The sequence below is a fragment of the Haliaeetus albicilla genome, chromosome 16 (assembly GCF_947461875.1).
Source record: "Haliaeetus albicilla chromosome 16, bHalAlb1.1, whole genome shotgun sequence".
NCBI classification, from domain to species: domain Eukaryota; kingdom Metazoa; phylum Chordata; class Aves; order Accipitriformes; family Accipitridae; genus Haliaeetus; species Haliaeetus albicilla.
Genome location: NC_091498.1, coordinates 3,012,622 through 3,031,157, shown reverse-complemented (window position 1 = coordinate 3,031,157; position 18,536 = coordinate 3,012,622). Strand labels below are relative to the sequence as shown.

General features: G+C 63.0%; 3 protein-coding genes across 6 annotated transcripts; 2 read left to right on the top strand and 1 right to left on the bottom strand.

Annotated features, from left to right (window-relative positions):
- Positions 1-181: 181 nt before the first annotated feature.
- Positions 182-5,668, bottom strand: LOC138689195 (myotubularin-related protein 9-like). 3 transcript variants are annotated; one of them, XM_069802973.1, is made up of 13 exons: positions 5,359-5,610; positions 5,213-5,316; positions 5,081-5,171; positions 4,191-4,468; positions 3,495-3,603; positions 3,035-3,160; positions 2,761-2,934; positions 2,395-2,612; positions 2,114-2,275; positions 1,865-2,006; positions 1,554-1,774; positions 1,193-1,344; positions 182-1,063 (listed from the first exon to the last, which is right to left on the bottom strand). In XM_069802973.1, the coding sequence occupies exons 4-13, from the start codon at positions 4,385-4,387 to the stop codon at positions 900-902; spliced, it is 1,665 nt and encodes a 554-aa protein (XP_069659074.1). In that variant the 5' UTR covers positions 4,388-4,468; positions 5,081-5,171; positions 5,213-5,316; positions 5,359-5,610; the 3' UTR covers positions 182-899. The 3 variants fall into 3 exon arrangements, with proteins under 3 accessions (XP_069659074.1, XP_069659072.1, XP_069659073.1); XM_069802971.1 differs by having other exon boundaries at positions 5,081-5,129; positions 5,193-5,668; XM_069802972.1 differs by having other exon boundaries at positions 5,081-5,253; positions 5,544-5,668.
- Positions 5,669-5,808: 140 nt separating this feature from the next.
- FAM167B (family with sequence similarity 167 member B) lies at positions 5,809-7,878 on the top strand. The gene is made up of 2 exons (XM_069802979.1): positions 5,809-6,617; positions 7,247-7,878. Exons 1-2 carry the CDS (start codon positions 6,327-6,329, stop codon positions 7,508-7,510), a joined length of 555 nt encoding a protein of 184 aa, XP_069659080.1. The 5' UTR covers positions 5,809-6,326; the 3' UTR covers positions 7,511-7,878.
- Positions 7,879-9,346: 1,468 nt separating this feature from the next.
- On the top strand, positions 9,347-18,420 carry LCK (LCK proto-oncogene, Src family tyrosine kinase). 2 transcript variants are annotated; one of them, XM_069802975.1, is made up of 12 exons: positions 9,347-9,635; positions 12,756-12,862; positions 12,986-13,243; positions 13,388-13,486; positions 13,633-13,736; positions 13,852-14,001; positions 14,239-14,391; positions 15,472-15,651; positions 16,070-16,146; positions 16,260-16,413; positions 16,934-17,065; positions 17,375-18,420. In XM_069802975.1, exons 3-12 carry the CDS (start codon positions 12,999-13,001, stop codon positions 17,575-17,577), a joined length of 1,497 nt encoding a protein of 498 aa, XP_069659076.1. In that variant the 5' UTR covers positions 9,347-9,635; positions 12,756-12,862; positions 12,986-12,998; the 3' UTR covers positions 17,578-18,420. The 2 variants fall into 2 exon arrangements, with proteins under 2 accessions (XP_069659076.1, XP_069659075.1); XM_069802974.1 differs by lacking the exon at positions 9,347-9,635 and having other exon boundaries at positions 12,242-12,862; positions 12,986-13,067; positions 13,153-13,243.
- The last annotated feature ends 116 nt before the right edge of the window (positions 18,421-18,536 follow it).

Sequence of the window (18,536 nt, the reverse complement as noted above, 5' to 3'; positions counted from 1 at the left end):
GCTCCCCACCCATGGGCAGCCAGCAGTGCTGTTACTCCTGGGGCCTCTGTCCGCCCCAGGCCTAGGTTAACTCTTTCCCAGGGAGGATCTGCAGCTATGGTTCAGGTCCGGCCCTGAAGTGTGAACAGGCTGGAAGCGCAGCAGCCAGTCATTGTTTTCCAGATGACACGCACGCGCCCAGTTCTGGTGCTTTGTTTATTTGGTAGACTGACCCTGAGCCAACTTTCCTCATAGAACAGTTATTTCCTGCACTAGCATGCTTGTGTTGCAAATCCTCATCCTTCCAGCCCTGTCACCCTGTGTCTGTCTGTCTGGAGGGGTGGTTTGTATCTCTTTCCTTCCTCAAAACTGGGTTCAAGGGCAGATTTCCCAGCCTGGCTCCCAGCTAGGAGCAACTAACGCAACATGGGCGACCAGCATACCCTTTGTGGAGAGGGTGTTGGGGGTTTAGTGTGTTCTGCTGCTTAGTTCTTGCTCTGCTGCCTGTGTCTGGCAGCTGGGCAGGGGCTGCGAGCCAGGCACGCTGTGGTGGGAGCTGCTGGAGGCCAACGCTGCTGGGCACATCAACTTCCCGCTGCCTCCTGCCCTTCTACTCTGCCGCTGCTGCTGAAATCCCGCTGGGAAAGAGAGCGGGAAGGACCCTCGCTTGCAAGGGAGCGGGGCTGCTTCTGCCCCTACGTAAGAGCAGAAAAGCAGGCGTGGGCTGCGAGAGAGAGCACTTTACTGAAACAAGCTCAGTCTGCGCAGCCCAGAGGCTGTGAAAGGGAGTCTGCGTCCGCACCACCAGAGCTGTCCTCCGGGCTCGGCAGGGCCTGTGTCCTGCACAGCGCTTCCCACAGAAAGCTGCAGCATCACCTTGGACCGGCAGCCCACGGGGACTGAATTGCCCATGCTGCTGTTCATCTTTCGTTCTCTGTCCGGGCAGCAGGGTCGGAGAGGGACCGGCTCAGCCTGTTCCCTGCGCTCTCCTTGACAGGGGGTTTGTTGCCCTCTACTAACCGCTCGATCTCTGCCCAGGCCTCGTCCAGGTACTGGGATGAACGGATCCATCGGAAGAATAAACCTAGGAGAGAAGGGGCTGTGTGTTATTTCAGCAGTGCCCTGTCAAGAGAGGGAAAAGCAGAGCAGCTTTCCCTCATGCAGCTCAGCTCGGAGCTGAAGATGGGTTTAGAGAGCACTGGACCCAGCTTACCCTGCCAGAGCTGGATGCTCTGGGGCTCGACGGAGGGCCAGATGACCAGGGCGTTGTGCGAGTAGAGAGGGTTCAGGTACTTCTTCTTCTCTCCAGGCTGGTTCAGCCAAGCCCAGAGGGAGTGCGTGGTCTCCTTCACTTTACACAGGCACCTATGGGAGAGATGAGATGAGTTTTCAGTCCCTGCTGGGAGTCATGGGGCTTGGTGTGACCCAAGCTGTGTCCAGGAAAGCTTCGCTCTGCCCTATCCGGCAGGGTCAGCCCCTGCCCTGGCCACAGCAGGGTCTGCCGCAAGGTCACGGTGGTGACCACGGCCTTGCTCCTAAGGGAAAGCACTGTCCCCACTTCCCGCCCCGCTCACCTCTCTTTCTCGTTGTTGCAGAGGAAGGTGCCGTAGTCAGAAGCGTAGGCGTTGTCGAAGAGGGTGAGGAGGAGGTGCTCCCCAAACTCCAGGGAGAAGGGGAACTGGCGGCTCAGCTGCCACACGCAGTCAAGAAAGAGGAGAAAAAGCGGTGCCTCCTGCTTCAGCCGGGCATGGGAGTAGGCAGAGCGGGCGCAGCGGAGGTGGAAGGGATGGCCAGCCTGTGGGACCCCAGAGGGGCAATAAAGGGGGTGAAGGGGTTGCCCAACCAGGCTGGGGTCCCCAGGCCCCCTCAGGACTGCCGGTCTCACCTCGATCCACTCCCGCTCCAGCAGCCCCTGGAAGCCCACCAGCGTGCGGCAGGACGGATCCAGGATCACCTGGGCCAGCGCCGTCACCAGCAGCGTTGTGTCCGTTCCCTCCGCCCCGTGCACCAGCACACTGGCCTCCTCCCTGCGGGCAAGCGCGAGCAGTCGGGGTGATGCCTGAGGTTTGTGTCACGCTGAGAGCTTTGAAAGGGGGAAAGCAGGGGCTGCGGGGTGGCAGCCCCCCCCCGTTACCTGTCCATGCACTGTGCGGCCAGGCAGGCTGTGCTCAGGGCCGCCTTGACGTGGCTCAGCCAGCGGCAGCTCTCCAGCCGGCTCAGCCACCGGTCCATGTTGATCGAAGTGTCGTTGCAGGCTTCCACCAGCTTAATAAAGCTCTCCTGCAGCGGGCGGCCTCTGGGAGGGGAGGAAAGTGGTGTCAGGGGCTTGATGATCCTTTTTGAGGGGGGCTGGAGTCCCCATGCCATTGGCAGGGCAGTGTCACGAGCGTGCAAGGCCTCAGCACAACCCCTCACCTCTCCAGGGGCCGGTGCAGCCTCCTCCACCGCGGGTAGGAGGACTTGGGTTCCGTGCCCCCCCCCGTCATCCGAGCCTGCTTCGCCGCCTGGGCCGACCGCGTGTCGATGATAAAGCCCCGTTCCCCTTCATCCAGGACCGTCCCCAGCAGCATCTCGTCCTCGCGGCAGCGCTTTCGATTGGGGCCCGTCAGCGGCTGGCTGCTGCGGAGCATCACCTGCGGGGCGAGGGATGGTGGGCAGCGAGAGCCGGGGGGGGCACCAGGGGAACCCCACAGGATGGGGGGGGGGCTTCGAGCCACCTTCGCTCAAGGGCTGGCAGTGGTGGGAGAGGGGATGAGGGGCACGATGGGGAGATGGACTCACGGTGCCATTCTTGGGGTGGTAATAGCTGAGGACGGGGAATCGCCCGCCCTGCCGAAAACGGGCAGCCTTCCGCAAGGCATCATCGTCCACCGCCGCCGGCACGATGATGGCGGGAGGGTACGTGGGGCAGGTGGTGAAATCCCGGTTCACGTCGCTCAGCCGCCACTGGCTCGTCTGGGGGAAATGCGGGGTGAGCCCCAGCGGGCAGCGCGGTGCGGGTGCAGGGAGTCACTTCTCCCCCCAGCCTAGCCGGGTCTCTCCCCTCCAGGCTCACCTGCGAGGCGATCTGTTGGAAGTACTGCTCGAGGGGGAAAAGGTTCCATCCTTCCTCGAGCTTCAGGCTCTGGGGTCTGTAGAAGAACGGGTACATCATCATCACGGAGTCCACCGAGGAGAGGGCCTGGAGTGGGAGCAAAGGTGGAGCTGGTCACGGGTGGGGGGCACGGACCAGAGCACGGAGGTGGCTGGGAAAGTCCCCGCTGCATCCCCAGGGCTCTGCAAACCCCATCTCCGTTCCCCACTCCTGGCCCATCCCAGCTGCAAGCGAGGGCTGGGCAGGCAGGCGCTGGCACCACCAGCTCTTTGGGCACCCTTTGCCAACGCTGTCCGGGAGCCGTGTTTACCCACGTTAATGACAGACCGAGAGCAAACACTGCAGGCGGCTGCTTTCTCCTGCCAACCCTTTGCACCCCGACGCGGCTCGGGCCAGGCTCTCTGGCCACCCAGGAGCTCACCTCGATGGAGCTGGCGATGTTGAGACACTCCTCCATGCCCGGGATCTCCAGCTGCAGCACCTTCAGGTCTTTGCACCGGAGCGTGATGGTGCCGGAGGAGCCAGCGAGCCTGGGGGAGGCAGGAGAAGGGTCAGGGCTGGCTGTTGGTCCATGCACACGGACAGACACGCGGACAGACACACGACAGCACTGAGCTGCCCACTCCCCCCAGGAGAGCTGAGCGGGGCGAAGCGGGAGGGCTGTGCTGGTGTGGGTGCCGAATTGCTGGCTCTCATCTGACGCCAACGGCAGACCGGTCTGAAGCCGGGATTTCCACCATCTCCCTGCCCTGGCCGGGGCCCGGCGGGCGCCGCAATGGTTAGCACAAAGCCGGGCACTGCCGGGTGGGTTAGCAGAGCCAAGAGCATGTTAAAAGCCAAACCTGGTGTCTCGGGAGCCGTTAGTCCGGGGGGGCTGGTACCAGCCTAAATTCTGCACTCTGAGGCACAGAGGAGAAGAGGAGGTCAATGGCTGGTGCCGCGAGCATTCCCTGGCATGGGCCGCGGGGAAGAGGAGGGACGAGGCTCGGCGGGCAGCGCCGTGGGGTGGCCATGCTCTGCCGTGGGCACCGGGAGAGCGGTGGGGAATCTCCTCCAGCTAAGGCAGGGGTGATGCTGCTAGAAGGGAGCGCGGGGCTGGCTGTAGGGAGTGACCCACCTCTTCTCCACGGCATCCACGTTGCGGATGAGCAGCCAGAGCTCCACGGTACCGGGCTGGCTGTCCCCCCCGGGGCAGGAGGAGAGGAGAAGGTGGTGGCTGGTGATGCACAGGGTGCCCTTCACCGCCGGTAGCCCCACGCACGACAGCAGCACGCTCTCCACTGTCGCCGTCTTGATCAGCTCGGCGAACTCCATGGCGGTGCCGGCAGCCGCCGAGCCTCGGCGTAGCCTGCCTCTGCCAGGGACAGGGACCTGTGGCCAGCGGCTGCCTCGGGGCTGGAGGGAGAAAGGGGAAATCCTGCAGCCGCAGAGCCCAGCCTGGAAACCCCCTCTTCCCTCTTTGTCACGCTGGGCCCTATAGTCTCACCCCCCCTCTTCTTGTTTACATTGTCACTTATAGCATATGGAGCCTCCTCGCTGCAAAACGCAGGGAAGCGTGACATTTCCCCCCCCCCAGCAATGCTGTCATTGCAGATGGGGAAACTGAGGCACAGGGCAGAGGGGGCTGAGCTGGCTCCAGGCTCCCCGGCAGCGCCCAGACCCCAAGCCAGGTACCCTGCACCCGATGCTGGTTGCGCTGCCGGGCAGGGGGGGATTTTTGGTGGCTGGTGAAAATGCAACTGCTGCCTTGCAGGGAGCAGCTCTGGGTCCTTTCCTGCCTGCGGTGGGGCCTGCCGCGCTGGGGCTGTTCGGTGCTGCGTCAACCGCTGCCAGACCACGGGCACCAACCTGACCCTGGCTCCCACAGCCCCGCGGGCTCTGCCCTGCACCCACAGACACCCCCCAGGCCTGGGGATGGAGCAGAAGCTGCTGCCAAGTGCCCTGGGCGAGGAGGAGGAGGGTTGAGCGGCTGGCAGCGCTGCCTGCCCTGGCCACCCCTGTACTTACCTGCTCGGGTTTGGCGGCAGGCGGGCACCTCGGGGTGCAAGTGGGGGACCTTAGGGTGCAAACAGAGAATTGCTGGGCATAAGCAGGGGACCTTGAGGTGCAAGCGGGGGACCTTAGGGTGCAAGCAGGGACCTCGGGGTGAGAGCAGGGACCTCGGGGTGCAAGCAGAGGACCTCAGGGTGCAAGCAGAGGAGTGCTGGGCATAAGCAGGGGACTCTGGGGTGCAAGCAAGGGACCTTGGGGTGCAAGTGGGGGACCTCGGGGTGCAAGTGGGGGACCTTGGGGCGCAAGCAAGAATCTCGGGGTGCAAGCGGGAGACTGTGGGGCGCACCAGGGATCCTGGGGTGCAAGCAGAGGACCTCAGGGTGCAAACAGGGAACTGCTGAGCATAAGCAGGAGACCCTGGGGTGCAAGCAGGGGACCTTGGGGTGCAAGCAGGGGACTTCGGGGTGCAAGCAGGGACCTTGGGGTGCAAGCCTGGAGGCGGCCGATGCCCCGCACAGCTTTACCGGGACTGGCGGGGACGGCAGCTCGGCGCAGGGCTCCGCGCCCGGCGGATGTCGGGTTTAAGGTAGCCCGGCCCCGGGGCGGCTTGCACCGCCGGGCGGGGCGGGGGAACGGGGACAGCGGCCGGATCCTGACCCGGTTCCACCTTAACGGCCCGGCCGGGATAGGGGACCCCAGCTGCCCCCCTCCACCACCCCCGTAGCCCCCACCGGTTTCTTTTTCCTTCCTTGGGCTTTTTTTGGCTCCCCCCCCCTCCCCCCCACCAACCGGGTGCGGGAAGGCGGCTGCGCCCGGGGATAAATCATCCCTGCTCCTCCTTGCCAGTACGTCCCGGTGAAGGTTTCCTCCCGGGGAACAGGGAGTCTCCTCCCAGCTGGAGACAATAATGCTAAAAAAGAAAAAAAAAAAGGAAAAAAAAAAAAAGGAAAAAAAAACCCCAACAAAACCGCCACCGAACAAAACCAAAAAAAAAAAAAAAAAAAAGCCCCCTCCTTTGCACTCCTCGGGATAAGGAAAGTTCCTGCCCGTTAGAATTGTCCTCGGCGTCCCCAACCTTTATTGTTCTGGGGGTGAATAAATAGCCAGGACTCGGGTGTAGCTGGGGAGAGCGGGTGGGTGTCCGTGGTCAGGGTGCTCTTCGCTCTGTAGGTGCAGCGGGGCAGGGACTTTGTTGGCACGGGGGCTTTGAGGGGGCTTTGAGCTCACCCAAAGGTTTTGGGGGGCTCCAGTGGGTGCCACTATGTCCTTTGGCCAGCTGAAATTCAAGGAGCTGGGTGAGGAGGAGCCCACCTGGGAAGAGGAGAGCCTGGACAGCGTGAAGGCGCTGACGGCCAAGCTGAAGCTGCAGACACGGAGACCTTCCTACCTGGAGTGGGAAGCCTGGGTACGGGGGCAGCCCTGGCACAGCCGGACCCCTGGGGGGGCACGGGGGGTAGAGTCGGCCCCTGGGCACCCCGAGGACAAGTGGGATGGTGGCATCTGTGGCTTTGCCACCATGGAGGCAGCTCTGGAGTGGCTCAGGACGGAGCTGGTGAGTAGATGTCGGTGGGATGGGGGGCACGAGGGGTGGGCAAGGACTGAGCCCCAAGGGAGGGATGGGGCCGTGGGGCTTCGCTGTGCGGAGGAAGCGCTTGCAGCCCAACCTCATGCGGCAGTGACGGGATGCGTGGGGGCCGGGGCGCTCCAGTCGCAGCGCCATGCTTTGCTCCTTTGCCCAGCATGGCCAGAGTACGTGGCTTTTTGCAAGGCGCGTGTGGCTCTGCCAGTGCCGTGGCTCTGCCAGTGCCATGGCTCTGCCTGTGTCCCCTGGGGGGTCACGGCTCTGTCAGGGTATGCGCTTGTCACCCCCTCCTGCCTGCTCTGCTGGTGGCACGGCTGCGGTGACTTTCATGGGGTGGCACAGGCAGCAACAGCCATGAGGGTACAAACCCACGGGCATCTGAGCTGACCCCAGGCTGCGACCCCGGCACAGACCTCGTGCCGACCCTGGTACTGCGTGCGTGGGGTCTGTGCTGATCCCAAGGCCACGTGCGCACGTGGTCCCCGGTGGGTTTATGCCCTGACCAAACCTCAGCCCTGCTGCCTCAGCATCCCCGCTGCCCGGGCAGCTGACCTGATGGCCGGTCCTGCTCCGACCCTGATGCCCATCTCCCCCTGCAGCGGGAGATGCAGGCTGCAGACCAGCACCTGGCGCAGCAGCTGATGCGCCTGCGGGCGCAGCTGCACCGGCTGAAGGTGGAGCAGGCCTGCCACCAGCACAAGGAGATGCTGGACGACGCTACCTTCGGCCTTGAGGGCTGCGAAGAAGACTCGGACCTGCTCTGCAACATCCCGCCGAAGGCCGCCTTCCTCCTCTCCATGCCGCTCAAGCACATCGGAGTCACCCGCATGAACATCAACTCTCGACGGTTCTCCCTCTGCTAAGCACAGCGGGACCGCGCGGAATGCTCTGCACCAAGCCCAGATGGGAGCCTTGCAGGCACCCACGGGTGCACCCAGACCTGGTAGGGCTTGAGGATCCCTTCCAAAATGCCTCGGAGACTGCGGAGCTGCTGCTGGGGTTGAGGTCCCTTGGGGCAGGCAGTACTGGGCCAGTGCTGCTGCCAACCCTGCCCTGAGGGCAATGCCATGCCGTGCCACGCCACGGTGGCATGGGAAATGCCACCATCCCCACTGGGCACAGGGTGTTTTGGGGCACCCAGTGCCCTGTCCCTAAAGATGATGGGATCGACCACCAGGGAAAATGTGGGGAGCAGCCCTTTGAGGAGAAATAAAAGGAGGTGAAGGTGAGAGCTGATGTTTTTTCCTTATTTTGCATGCACCCAGGCACCTGTCTGTGCCTCTAGATGTGGCTCCCGGCTCTTCACTGTGGGTGATCTGGGGGTGGCAGGGGGGGACCACGCTGCCATCACCCCTTACCTGGCTGCTCCCCAGGGCTCTGGCTCGTAGGGTGGGTGGCTTCTCACTGGTTTCTGCTGTAGGACGGTGCTGTACCAGAGAGACAGTGTCTCTGCTTTGGGGACCTCCTTGCCAGCCTCTCCCCGGGATGCCCCTGGCAGCGGGTGGGTGCTCGGGCTGCACCGTTGCAGGAAATGCTCGTCACCGAACCGGCTGCGAATGGAGGGGTTGTTTTTGAGGCTTGAGGCCAGGAGGTGCTGGAGGCTGAACACAGGGTTCGGCAGCCTCTGTGCCCCCGTCCGAGCCCCTGCAGCACTGCGCTGGGAGCAGGAGGGATCCTGGGGGGGTAGTACCAGCCAGGGCTGACAACACTGCCTTCACCAGAGGGGTTTGCTTTTGGCTTTTTCCCTTCCTCCATTAACATCAAACCCTTTACAAAAGAAGTTGCTGCCTGGGGATGTGACTTTCACAGAATGCTTTTTGGAAGCAGCGCCGGGAAAGCTCTGGGGTGACCCAGGGAAGCTCTGGGGTGATCCGGGGACAACTTTGGGGGCTGTTTCTCCTTCCCAAGGTAGCGGCAGGACACGGGGAGAACCCGATGCGCGCCCCGAGGCTGCGGCGCACCCCAGGGCCTGGCAGCGTTCCCCATCACCCCTTGCCTGGGGCACCCACGGCGTTGGGGAGCGCGCTGGCAATGGGGCTGCGCGGCTGACCCTGGGAAATGTCCCTGCTGGGGTGGGTGCTACGTCCGGTGCTGCCACGGCGGTGCCCCCCCAAGGCTGCCACAACCTCCCCCCTGACACAGATGGGCTTCCTGCCCGTGCCTCCGCAGAGCAGTCGGCAGGTACCTGTGGCTTCATGTTTGATCACAAAAGCCAAGACAATAGGGTTGTGGTTGCTCTGCTCTGAGCTGTCTCCAAAAAAACAAGGCTGACAGCCCGGCTGGGGCACAACGTGTCCCCTTGGCTTCAGCCCCTGTCACTGTGGTTCTCAGGGTGCCAGGGTCTGGGGTGACCTGGTGGTGATGGCCAAAGCAGGGGCTGCGGGGTGCAGGATGAGTCCCACAACCTGCGTAGGGTCTGACAGGGTCGGGGAGGGGGCTCGTACGCAGCACTGCCAGCCTGCCCATGCCAAGTGCCAGAGAGGGGACAGCACAGGGGACCGGGGGACTCAGCTAGCCGGGACTGCCCAAGCAGCGGGTGACAATCCCCTGCCCATCGCCGTCCCCTCACAGCACGTCTCCCAGCCCATGGGACCCCACTCCTCTGCTGGCCAAGGGGCTCAGCATCCCCTTGCCCACCCGGTCCTTGGGGGTCAGTGGCCGGGTGGGCACCCAGAGCAAGGACCCTCTGTGCCGAGGATAGCAGGAAGCCATCGGGGTTTGTCACTAGCTCTTGCGGTTGTGCGCGAACTGCAAACCAGCTTCTCTAGAGTTTGCTCATGAGGCAGGAAACCAGGGCAGGCGGCGAGCAAGAGTGAGCGGTGGCAGCGGGGAGCGCGCACCCGCGTGCGGGGGGCTCGTCTCTGCTCCCCAGAGGGTCACCGTGCTCCCGCCAGGGATGGAGAGGACGTGAGCGGGGACGGTGCCTTCGCTCTTGCTGCCGGGCCATGGGAGTCTGAGAGCAGCTGGTCCTCGCCTTGCTGCCAAAAGGTAACGGGATTTGGGGGTGAGAGGGTTTGCACCCTCCAGATGGGAGCTGGGGACCACCCGGGTGCCTGCGGAGGGTGGGTGAGGGTCTTGTTGCACTCTCCAAGGTTGCCCCTCGGAGAGATGGAAATGGGGTTCAGGCTTGTTGCTGCAGGGGGATGGGAGCGCTGGTGCCTGGGTGAGGGATGGGGGGAGCAGGGCTGTGCTCCCCATTCCTCTGTGGTCTCCCAGTTGGGGTGAAAGCCGCTGCCTTGATGCCTTCTTGCCCACCGGGGGGCCCTGCCCAGGGTGGGAGCACCGGCCCCCTCGCAGGGCTCTCCCTGAGCCCCCATTTCCAGGGCAAAGCAGGAGTTTTGTCCCCAGCGCCAGGCTCCTGCCTGCCCAGTTGTGGGCAAGAGCAGCTTAGGGACAGGCAGTGGGTTAGTGCCGGTCCATCAGGCTCCGCCGCCCAGTTTGGGGGGTTCAGACACTGAGATACGCCTGGTTTTGGTGCCGTCTCAGTGCAAAAACTTCCCTGCTGTGATGGCAGCTCTGGGGCCCTGGTCCTTCCCGTCTCTGCGAGGCTGTGCTAGCGTGGGGCTGACTGTCCAGCTGGGTCACAGCTGGCTTGGGGACATCCCAGTGAGCCTTGAAGAGCATCAGGGACGGAGTCAGCCCAGCCTTCAGCCCTCCTCACGCCCGCCCACGCTTGTGAACAAACCAACCGGACCTGGCCAAAGAAGACGTGTGCGGAAGGGCCAGCAAGAGCCAGGGAGTCCGGACACGCTCCGGAGCAAAGCTGGGGAAAGGCACATACACGGCCGTGCGAGGACACGCGTGCACACCCATGCACACCCATACACACGCACGCAGACACGTCCCCAGGAACATGGCGAGGCAAGGGGCAGAGGCGCCTACACATCCCTCCCAGGCAGCCTTGGCACGAGAAATTCGGTTGCACAGATGCAGTCACAAAATCAGACTTCAAACGCCCCATTTCACCGGCATGGCCCTCGCGCCACGCAGGTGAAACGGCTGCTCGGTGGAAATTACGCTGTGGCTTGAGTACATAAGAAAAAAAGGCACAATAGCAGCACCTCCCTCCCCACCTCGGCTTCGTGCAGGAAGGAAAAAACACCTCCTGGCAGTGCTCGCCTTTGGTAAAGGCGTTTGAAGGGCTGCGGGCAGGTCTGGGAGAGTGGGGGCTTCTCTGCAGGGTCAGGGTTGTGCTTGGGGCTGGGTACGGGCTTTGCTGTTGCCTGGGCATCACCGGGGCCTTGCCTGTTCCTCCTGCCTCCATTGGGGCACTGCAGCGTGACCAAACGCCTTTTTGGGTGCCAAAGTGTGTTGCCAAATAGGTGTCACCAAAAGCTGAAGGCACCAGCGTGGTTTTTAGTATTTGAGTCCCCAAAGCAGCATTGCATGGTGGGGGCGGGGGGGCTCGCTCATCTGCCCTCTCCTTGCCAAAATTGCCGTGGTGGGCATCTTGAGGCAGCGCTGTGGGGACAGCGCCTGTGTCCCTGCTGTGGATGCCAAAACAGCTGCACTGATCCTGTTCTTGAGGGAGGGGGGTCCTGGTTTGCAGAGCCAGCCCTGACAGCAGGCTCTGATGGCTGCGGCTGGTGGCACTGGGGTTTGGCAGCACCCTGGGGACCCTGCACCCTCCCTGGGGACCCCCTGCGAGGCTCTTCCCTCCGTCCTCAGCTGCCCAAGGGGGCACACGCTCAAATGAAGCCCCCACTGCCGTGCCCTCCTTGGCAGTACGGAGAGAGGTGGATTCAAGTGTGTGCTTGTGAAAACACAGCTGCGCAATGGCTCCCGGGTAGGAAACCAAGGAGAAAACGGTGTCGGCAGTGCCGGTCAGCCGGCATCTCCCAGTAAAGCAGCTCCCGGGGCTCAGCCAGCCTGCTGGGGACCCGGCTTGTTGCAGGGTACGGCGAGGATGGGGACCCTCGCAGCTGCACTGCCTCGCTGCCAGATAAGAGCTCCCCGCTCAGCATTTGCAAAAGTGGCGGCTGATTTTGGGTGCTGGGGGCAGAGACACCTGGGATGGCTTTTGGCAGCGTAGGGGTCCCAGCCCTGCCATTGGCACCCAGTGCTGGTGGAAACTGTGCCCTGGCCCCCACATCTGCTGGGCAGAGCCTGGAAAAGAGGGGTTGGGGGCCAGGTCTTGGTGGAGATAAATCCTGGTGGCGTAGGCGTGGGGGATTCTGCAGAAGAGCTTTTTCCAGGGCCGTGGGCTGCCATTTCCATGTGACGCACTGTTGGGGCTCCTGGCTCTGTGCTGCGCTCAGCTTTTGCGGGAAGGCACGAGCTACCCAGGTGGTTTGCAGAGCCCACCCGACACTCGTGGCATCGCTGTCAGGCTCCCCGGTGCCCATGCCACGGTGCCGGGGACCCCGGGTCGCAGCCCTGCATTGTCTTGGCATCACCGTAGCCAGGGCTGATGCTTGAGGTTGGGGGGTTCTTGATGTTTCAGGGTGAGCTGCCGAGGATGAGGGGTCCCCGAGCAGGGATGTGGGTTTAAAGAACATCCTTGATGCAGGAGAAACAGCACAGCGACAGGGCCGAATGCACGGCTGGGGTGGGGGCAGGGGGGGGAAGGTTAATGAGAGCCCTGGGGGAAAGGAAATCAGAGGCGATGCAGCGTGGGTGGGTGAGCACTCGCATCCACTTCTGACCCCAGGAGCCATTTTTAGGACCAGGGAGGTGCCTGGTCCAGCCAAACCTCATAAAACACACGTTGCAGGGCCATGCAAGAACGTATTAATTGCTAATGGGATATTCATGTTTAGATTGTTATCTGGATGGAGAATGTAGGGATCAGCCCAAGGGCTGCAGGATGGGAAGGAGCTGGGGAAGAAGGCAACACCACACTGTAGTGGTGGGAAAGGGGAGCCTCAGGCTGGGGACTAATTGCCTTCAGTGTTTTTAATTAACAAAGCCAGAATGAAATTAGGAGGAAATATGGCTAGTGACGGAGAGTCAGAGGATGCTCCCAGTTCAGCTGAGGACCTGGGGAGTGTGTGGGACGAGCCATGCAATGTGGGAAGCCGGGGATGGGGATGCGCTGGAGCGGGAGGAGAGGCAAGGCTGGGGCCGGGGGTGCGAAGGCTTCCCTCACCGCCTCTTGCCCCTTTGCAGCCACCATGGGCTGCTGCTGCAGCTCGGACTACGATGAGGACTGGATCGAGAACATCGACATCTGCGAGCACTGCAATTACCCCATCGAGCCCGACAGCAAGCGCCAGGTGAGGAGGGGGTGAGCAGACACCCCGTCCCCCATCCCGGTAGCTGAACGCCTCCGGAGGTGGCTGTGGGATGGCCAAATCCCGGGAAGGCGAGGGCTCACCGGGCTCCTCGTCCCCTGGCAGAGGCTGATCCGCAATGGCTCTGAGGTGCACGACCCCCTGGTGTCCTACGAGGCCACGTCTCCGCCATGCTCCCCCCTGCAAGGTAAGGTCCGGCCGTGGCAGGGGGTGGCTGTTGACAAACCCCCCAGTTGGCCACCAGCCCCCTGCCCCTCCGCTTGTCCTCCCAGATAAGCTTGTGGTGGCCCTGTACAACTACGAGCCCAAGCACGATGGGGACCTGGGGCTGCGGAAAGGCGAGAAGCTCCGCATCCTGGAAGAGTAAGTGAGCACCGATGGTGTCCCAGCACCCACGTTGGTGCGACCCCGCGGCTCCCCAGCCAGCATCCCAGTGCTGTCGGGGGGGTCCGTGCGGGGTCCTGGCAGCTGGTGGTGGGGAGGTCTCACCTCGCTGTGTCCTTGCAGGAGCGGGGAGTGGTGGAAGGCGCAGTCACTCACCACCGGCCAGGAGGGTTTGATCCCTTACAACTTCGTGGCTATGGTGAACAGCCTGGAGCCCGAGCCGTGAGTAGGGGTTGAGTAGGAGCCTTGCCCTGGCAGGAGCCATGTCAGCAGGGTGGAGGAAAGTGCCAGAAGCATCCCCCAAAGCGCCGGTGGGTGAAGGTGGCTTGACACCCCCCCCCAGCCCTAACTCTGCCCCCTCTTCCCAGGTGGTTCTTCAAAAACATCAGCCGCAAGGATGCGGAGCGGCAGCTCCTGGCATCAGGCAACACTCATGGCTCCTTCCTCATCCGGGAGAGTGAGACCACCAAAGGTACCGTCCCACGGGTCCTGCTGGCATCTCCTGCTGCGGGCACTGGGAAAGGCACTGGGGAAGCACAGGAGGAGTGCTGGGGTCCCGCACCCACACGGTCCCCCTGACTCCCCAGGCTCCTACTCTTTGTCGGTAAGGGACTTCGACCAGAACCAGGGTGAGACGGTGAAGCACTACAAGATCCGCAACATGGACAACGGGGGGTACTACATCTCCCCCCGCGTCACCTTCAGCAGCTTGCACGAGCTGGTGGAGTATTACACGCGTATGTGTTGTCCAGGGGCTGGGGGGGGGGGAAAGAGTGGTCCAGGGGCTGATCCTGCCTGCAGGCAGGGGATGGGGATGGGAATGGGAATGGGGATGGGGATGAGGATGGGATGGGATGGGATGGGATGAGCAGGACACGCTGCTACCCGTGCCCCAGCAAAGTCATCAGCTTGTGCTGGGCACCCTGTGTCCTCTGCCTGCACTGACACTGGCTCTGCCTCCCCCTGCGCTGCAGGCAGCTCCGACGGGCTGTGCACCCGCCTCGGCAAGCCCTGCCGGACCCAGAAGCCACAGAAGCCATGGTGGCAGGATGAGTGGGAGGTGCCGCGGGAGTCGCTGAAGCTGGTGGAGAAGCTGGGAGCAGGGCAGTTTGGAGAAGTCTGGATGGGTGAGTCAGGGTGAAACTGGGGTGCTTCCTCCCAGTTGAGGCCACTGGTGTGGGCAGCGTCAGCTGAGCCCCGCGGCATCCCCGGCTGGGGTCTTGCATGGAGTAGCCAGCACAGCCCCAGGCGTGGGATCTTGGCTTTTTACAGGGGCCCTGGAAAAAGGGAGAAAGCCAGCAGCTAGAGCAGCCCAGGGGCAGCTCTGGTTTACTCACAGCAGCCCAAGCCTCCCCCTTCTCCCATCCCTGGTCACCCAGACCCCTGCACCGCTGCCTGGGCAGGCACCCATCGCTAGGACGGGTGTGCCAGTGCAGGTGTGCATGCACGGGGGCTGCACCATGTCCTCATCGAGCTGGGCTCTGCTCACCGTGAGAGCAGCTGCCGGGTTTGGCATGCGGCCCGCGAGCACCGTACGTGGCTCCGCACGGGAAATGGCCCTTGTTGTGGCTGTCGCTCCGACACTGGGAGCAGCTGGGGGCTCGCAGGCAGTACGGGGCCTTGAGCGTGCTGCGACCCAGCCACAAAAAGCACCTCCTGCTCCCCAGGTGCTACAGTGGGGAAGGCACTGGGGCTGCCCTGCTCCCCTCCAGCAGTGTCCCTGCCTTCGCTCCCACGAGTGCTGGCTGTCCCACAAAGTCTTCTCTGGGTACCCAGCAGGAGCCAGGCTTTGGCATCGCTGCCTGGCTCCCCCAGCTGCCCCTGCAGTTAAAAGCCCAGCAACCAACAGCTTCCTTTCCTCTTGGTGGCTGAAAGCCACAGGTAAAAATATCTGCCTGGTGGGTTAAAATGCGGGTACAGGTTTTTGCCCAGAAGGTGATCAGTACAGAGCTGTGAGTGCCTCCAAAAGTCTTCTGGCCCCACTGCAACAGTCCTCCAGGGAGCAAGGGTCCTCTGCCTGTCTTCAGCCCACCTTTGCAATCTCCAACACCTCTTACTTGTGTAGTCTTGGGTTTGGATGCTCTAGATCCACAGAGCAGCCCCCACATTTGCCTCCTCCACCAGCACCGCTATTGCCAGACGTCCCCCGGCCGTGCTTGGTGATGGGGTCCCTCTCCCCCATCACGCTCTGCCCCATTTCTCTGCAGGCTTCTACAATGGCCACACCAAGGTGGCCATCAAAAACCTGAAGCAGGGCAGCATGTCACCCAGCGCCTTCCTGGCAGAGGCCAACCTCATGAAGAACCTGCAGCACCCACGGCTGGTGCGGCTTTACGCCGTGGTGACGAAGGAGCCGATCTACATCATCACAGAGTACATGGAGAAGGGTGAGGGCACCTGGGTGCTGCCCACCATGGGTGGGGGTGGCTGGGGGCTGTGAAGAGCCGTGGTTCTTTGGCTCTTGGCTGCTCCCGTCCAGTGGTCAGTGCTGGCTTTTGTTTATTGAGCTGCTTTTAGCATCCTTTGCCTCCTCGCACTCTGCTTTTGCATCACAGCTCTGTCACCAGCTGGGAGCTCGGGGGTCAGCCCTGGCAGGGGGAAAAGGACCTTGCAGGCAGGGTGGTCTCCTGCCCATCCACTCCTGCCTGCCTTTCCAGGGGCTGTGAGCTGCCCAGCCCCACGTTCGGTGTTGCAGTGGGGGACAGTGCCCTGGTGACCCCACCACCATGATCCCCAGCCCCAACAGCTGTCAAGCGGGGAGGCAGCGTGCCTGCCTGCTGCTGAGACCTGCTGCCTTCATTGCAGGCAGCCTCGTGGACTTCCTCAAGACCTCGGAAGGAGTCAAGCTCAGCATCAACAAACTGCTGGACATGGCTGCACAGGTGAGGGGGGACAGAGCTGTGGGGTTGCTGGTGGGGAAGGCTCTGCCAGGGCTGGAGCTGGGGCTGCCCTGCTCGGGCTGGTGGCTATTAATTGCAATTACTCCAAACCACAGATCGCCGAAGGCATGGCCTTCATCGAGGCCAAAAACTACATCCACCGCGACCTGCGGGCCGCCAATATCCTCGTGTCGGACACCCTGTGCTGCAAAATCGCCGACTTCGGGCTGGCTCGCCTTATCGAGGACAACGAGTACACGGCTCGCGAGGGTGCGTTTCCCACTGCCCTGGCCCCACATGTGCCCCCACCGAGCCCCACTCTTGGGGTGCACACAGCTTGGGGCCACAGGAGGAAAACCCCCACCCAGCCCAGCCTCTTCTGAGCGTCCCTGCGGTGCCCTGGGAGCTGCAGGACTGCCTGCAGCCCTGGGAGAGGGAAGCAAATGGGGGGTGCGGTGGTCCTTCTCCCCCCTCCATCTCTCTCCCCTGAACCAGAGGGGAGCTGCGGGACCCTGCGTGCCCACCCAACCCTGCTTTTGTGGGGTGACAGCCCTATCTGGTGGCTACTGCAGGAACAGGCATGCTGGCCCACTGCAGGGGTGCCAGCCCGTGCTGGGGGCTCTGTAGCCAGCCAAGCAGCTGGGGGGGTGGCTGCCACCAGACCCAGCTCATCCCCAGGCATACAGAAGGCACAGAGGCTGACTCGTGGTTGTCACATCAGATTAAACAGAGAGGAACGTTTCCAGCTCAGCTGTAATGTTTTCTTTTCTCCCCTCCTGCTGTTTTTCAGGGGCTAAATTCCCCATTAAGTGGACGGCACCGGAGGCTATTAATTACGGGACGTTCACGATCAAGTCTGATGTCTGGTCATTCGGCATCCTGCTCACAGAGATCGTCACCTACGGCCGGATCCCATATCCAGGTCAGGATTTCCCAGCAGCTGCGCGGCAGAAGGGCTCGCACACACACGCAAGCGCACACCCACGAGTGTGTGCATGCACTCCCGCACGCACACATGCTCTGAGCCGCCCCATCTGGCTCCCTTCCCTGCCAGCCCGTGATGGTTTCGACCGCTTCCCGATGCACATGGCCAGCCACGGCCCAAAAGCCACAGGGGCTTTCAGAGGCAATAGAGGGGGAAAGAAACATCCCCGTGGGATTTGCAAATGTAGGGTGCTGCCTGTGACATGGGGGTGACCTAAATTCAGTGCTGTGCATGTTGTCGTCCCAGGGATGACCAACCCTGAGGTGATACAGAACCTGGAGCGTGGTTATCGCATGCCGCAGCCAGACAACTGCCCGCAGGAGCTGTATGAACTGATGATGCAGTGCTGGAAGGAGAGGCCCGAGGAACGTCCCACGTTTGACTACATGAAGAGTGTGCTGGAGGACTTCTTCACTGCCACCGAGGGCCAGTACCAGCAGCAGCCGTGAGGACCCCAGCAGCGGCTGGGACACCCTTGCATTGGGGTGCCCGGGGGCACTCCCCCTTGCTCCAGGTCCCCACAGACTCCATACACATCGCCCTGGGGCATTGGCGAACACTGCCTGGACCTCAGCAGTAAAGATTTGAAATGCTTCAAATCTTTGGAGCAGCAGCTTTCACCCCCCCAAGAAGGCGATGGATGGCCAAAGCTGACAAGTGACTCCAAAGAGCAGAGGGCTGGTGTTGGGGGGGGCTCTGGTGGAGCCCACCACGCTGTTCCTGTGCTTGCCTGAGTGCAAATCCAGCCGCCAGCCCTGCAGGAGGCTGCCCAGGGTCCACGCCAGCCCCCTTGCACCCCTCTGGCTGGGCCTCGCCTCCTCCTTCACACCCTCCACCCCGGTGATGGCAGGTACCCCCTCCTCGCAAGCGATGGCCACCCCAGCCCTTGGCCATGGGATGCTCTTTCTGCCCCCATGGTGTTTGCAGGACCTTGTCCAGTAACTTTTGGGGGAAATAAAGGCCTCTGCACTGGCGGTGGCCGCGGGGCCTCGCTGTGGCCCTGGGGAGGCCAGGCCGCCATGGGGCAAGCGGGGTGATGCCCTCAAGGGATGGACCCCGACTCACACCAACGCCACCCCGGCGTGCTGCTGGGGGACCGAGGCCCCTCTCACGCCGACCCCGGCTGTGTGAGACCCCCACGGGCCCACTCTCGCCGACCCCGGGTGGGAAAGGCCGGGGACGGGGCCTTGCTGCTGGTAGCGGCCTCTACCGTGTCCGTGTCCCCCCCCCACCCCCAGGGATGGTTCAGCCCCACCTGGTGTTGTTGCCCCCCCCCCGCCCCGAATGGTTCCGCCCCGCCCACCTGGACCCTCTCCCCTTTTGCCCGCCCGCCGCGCCCCAGCGATGGTCCAGCCCGCACGGCGCCGCCCCCGCGGCGGTGGTACAGCCCAGGCACCCCGCCGCTCCG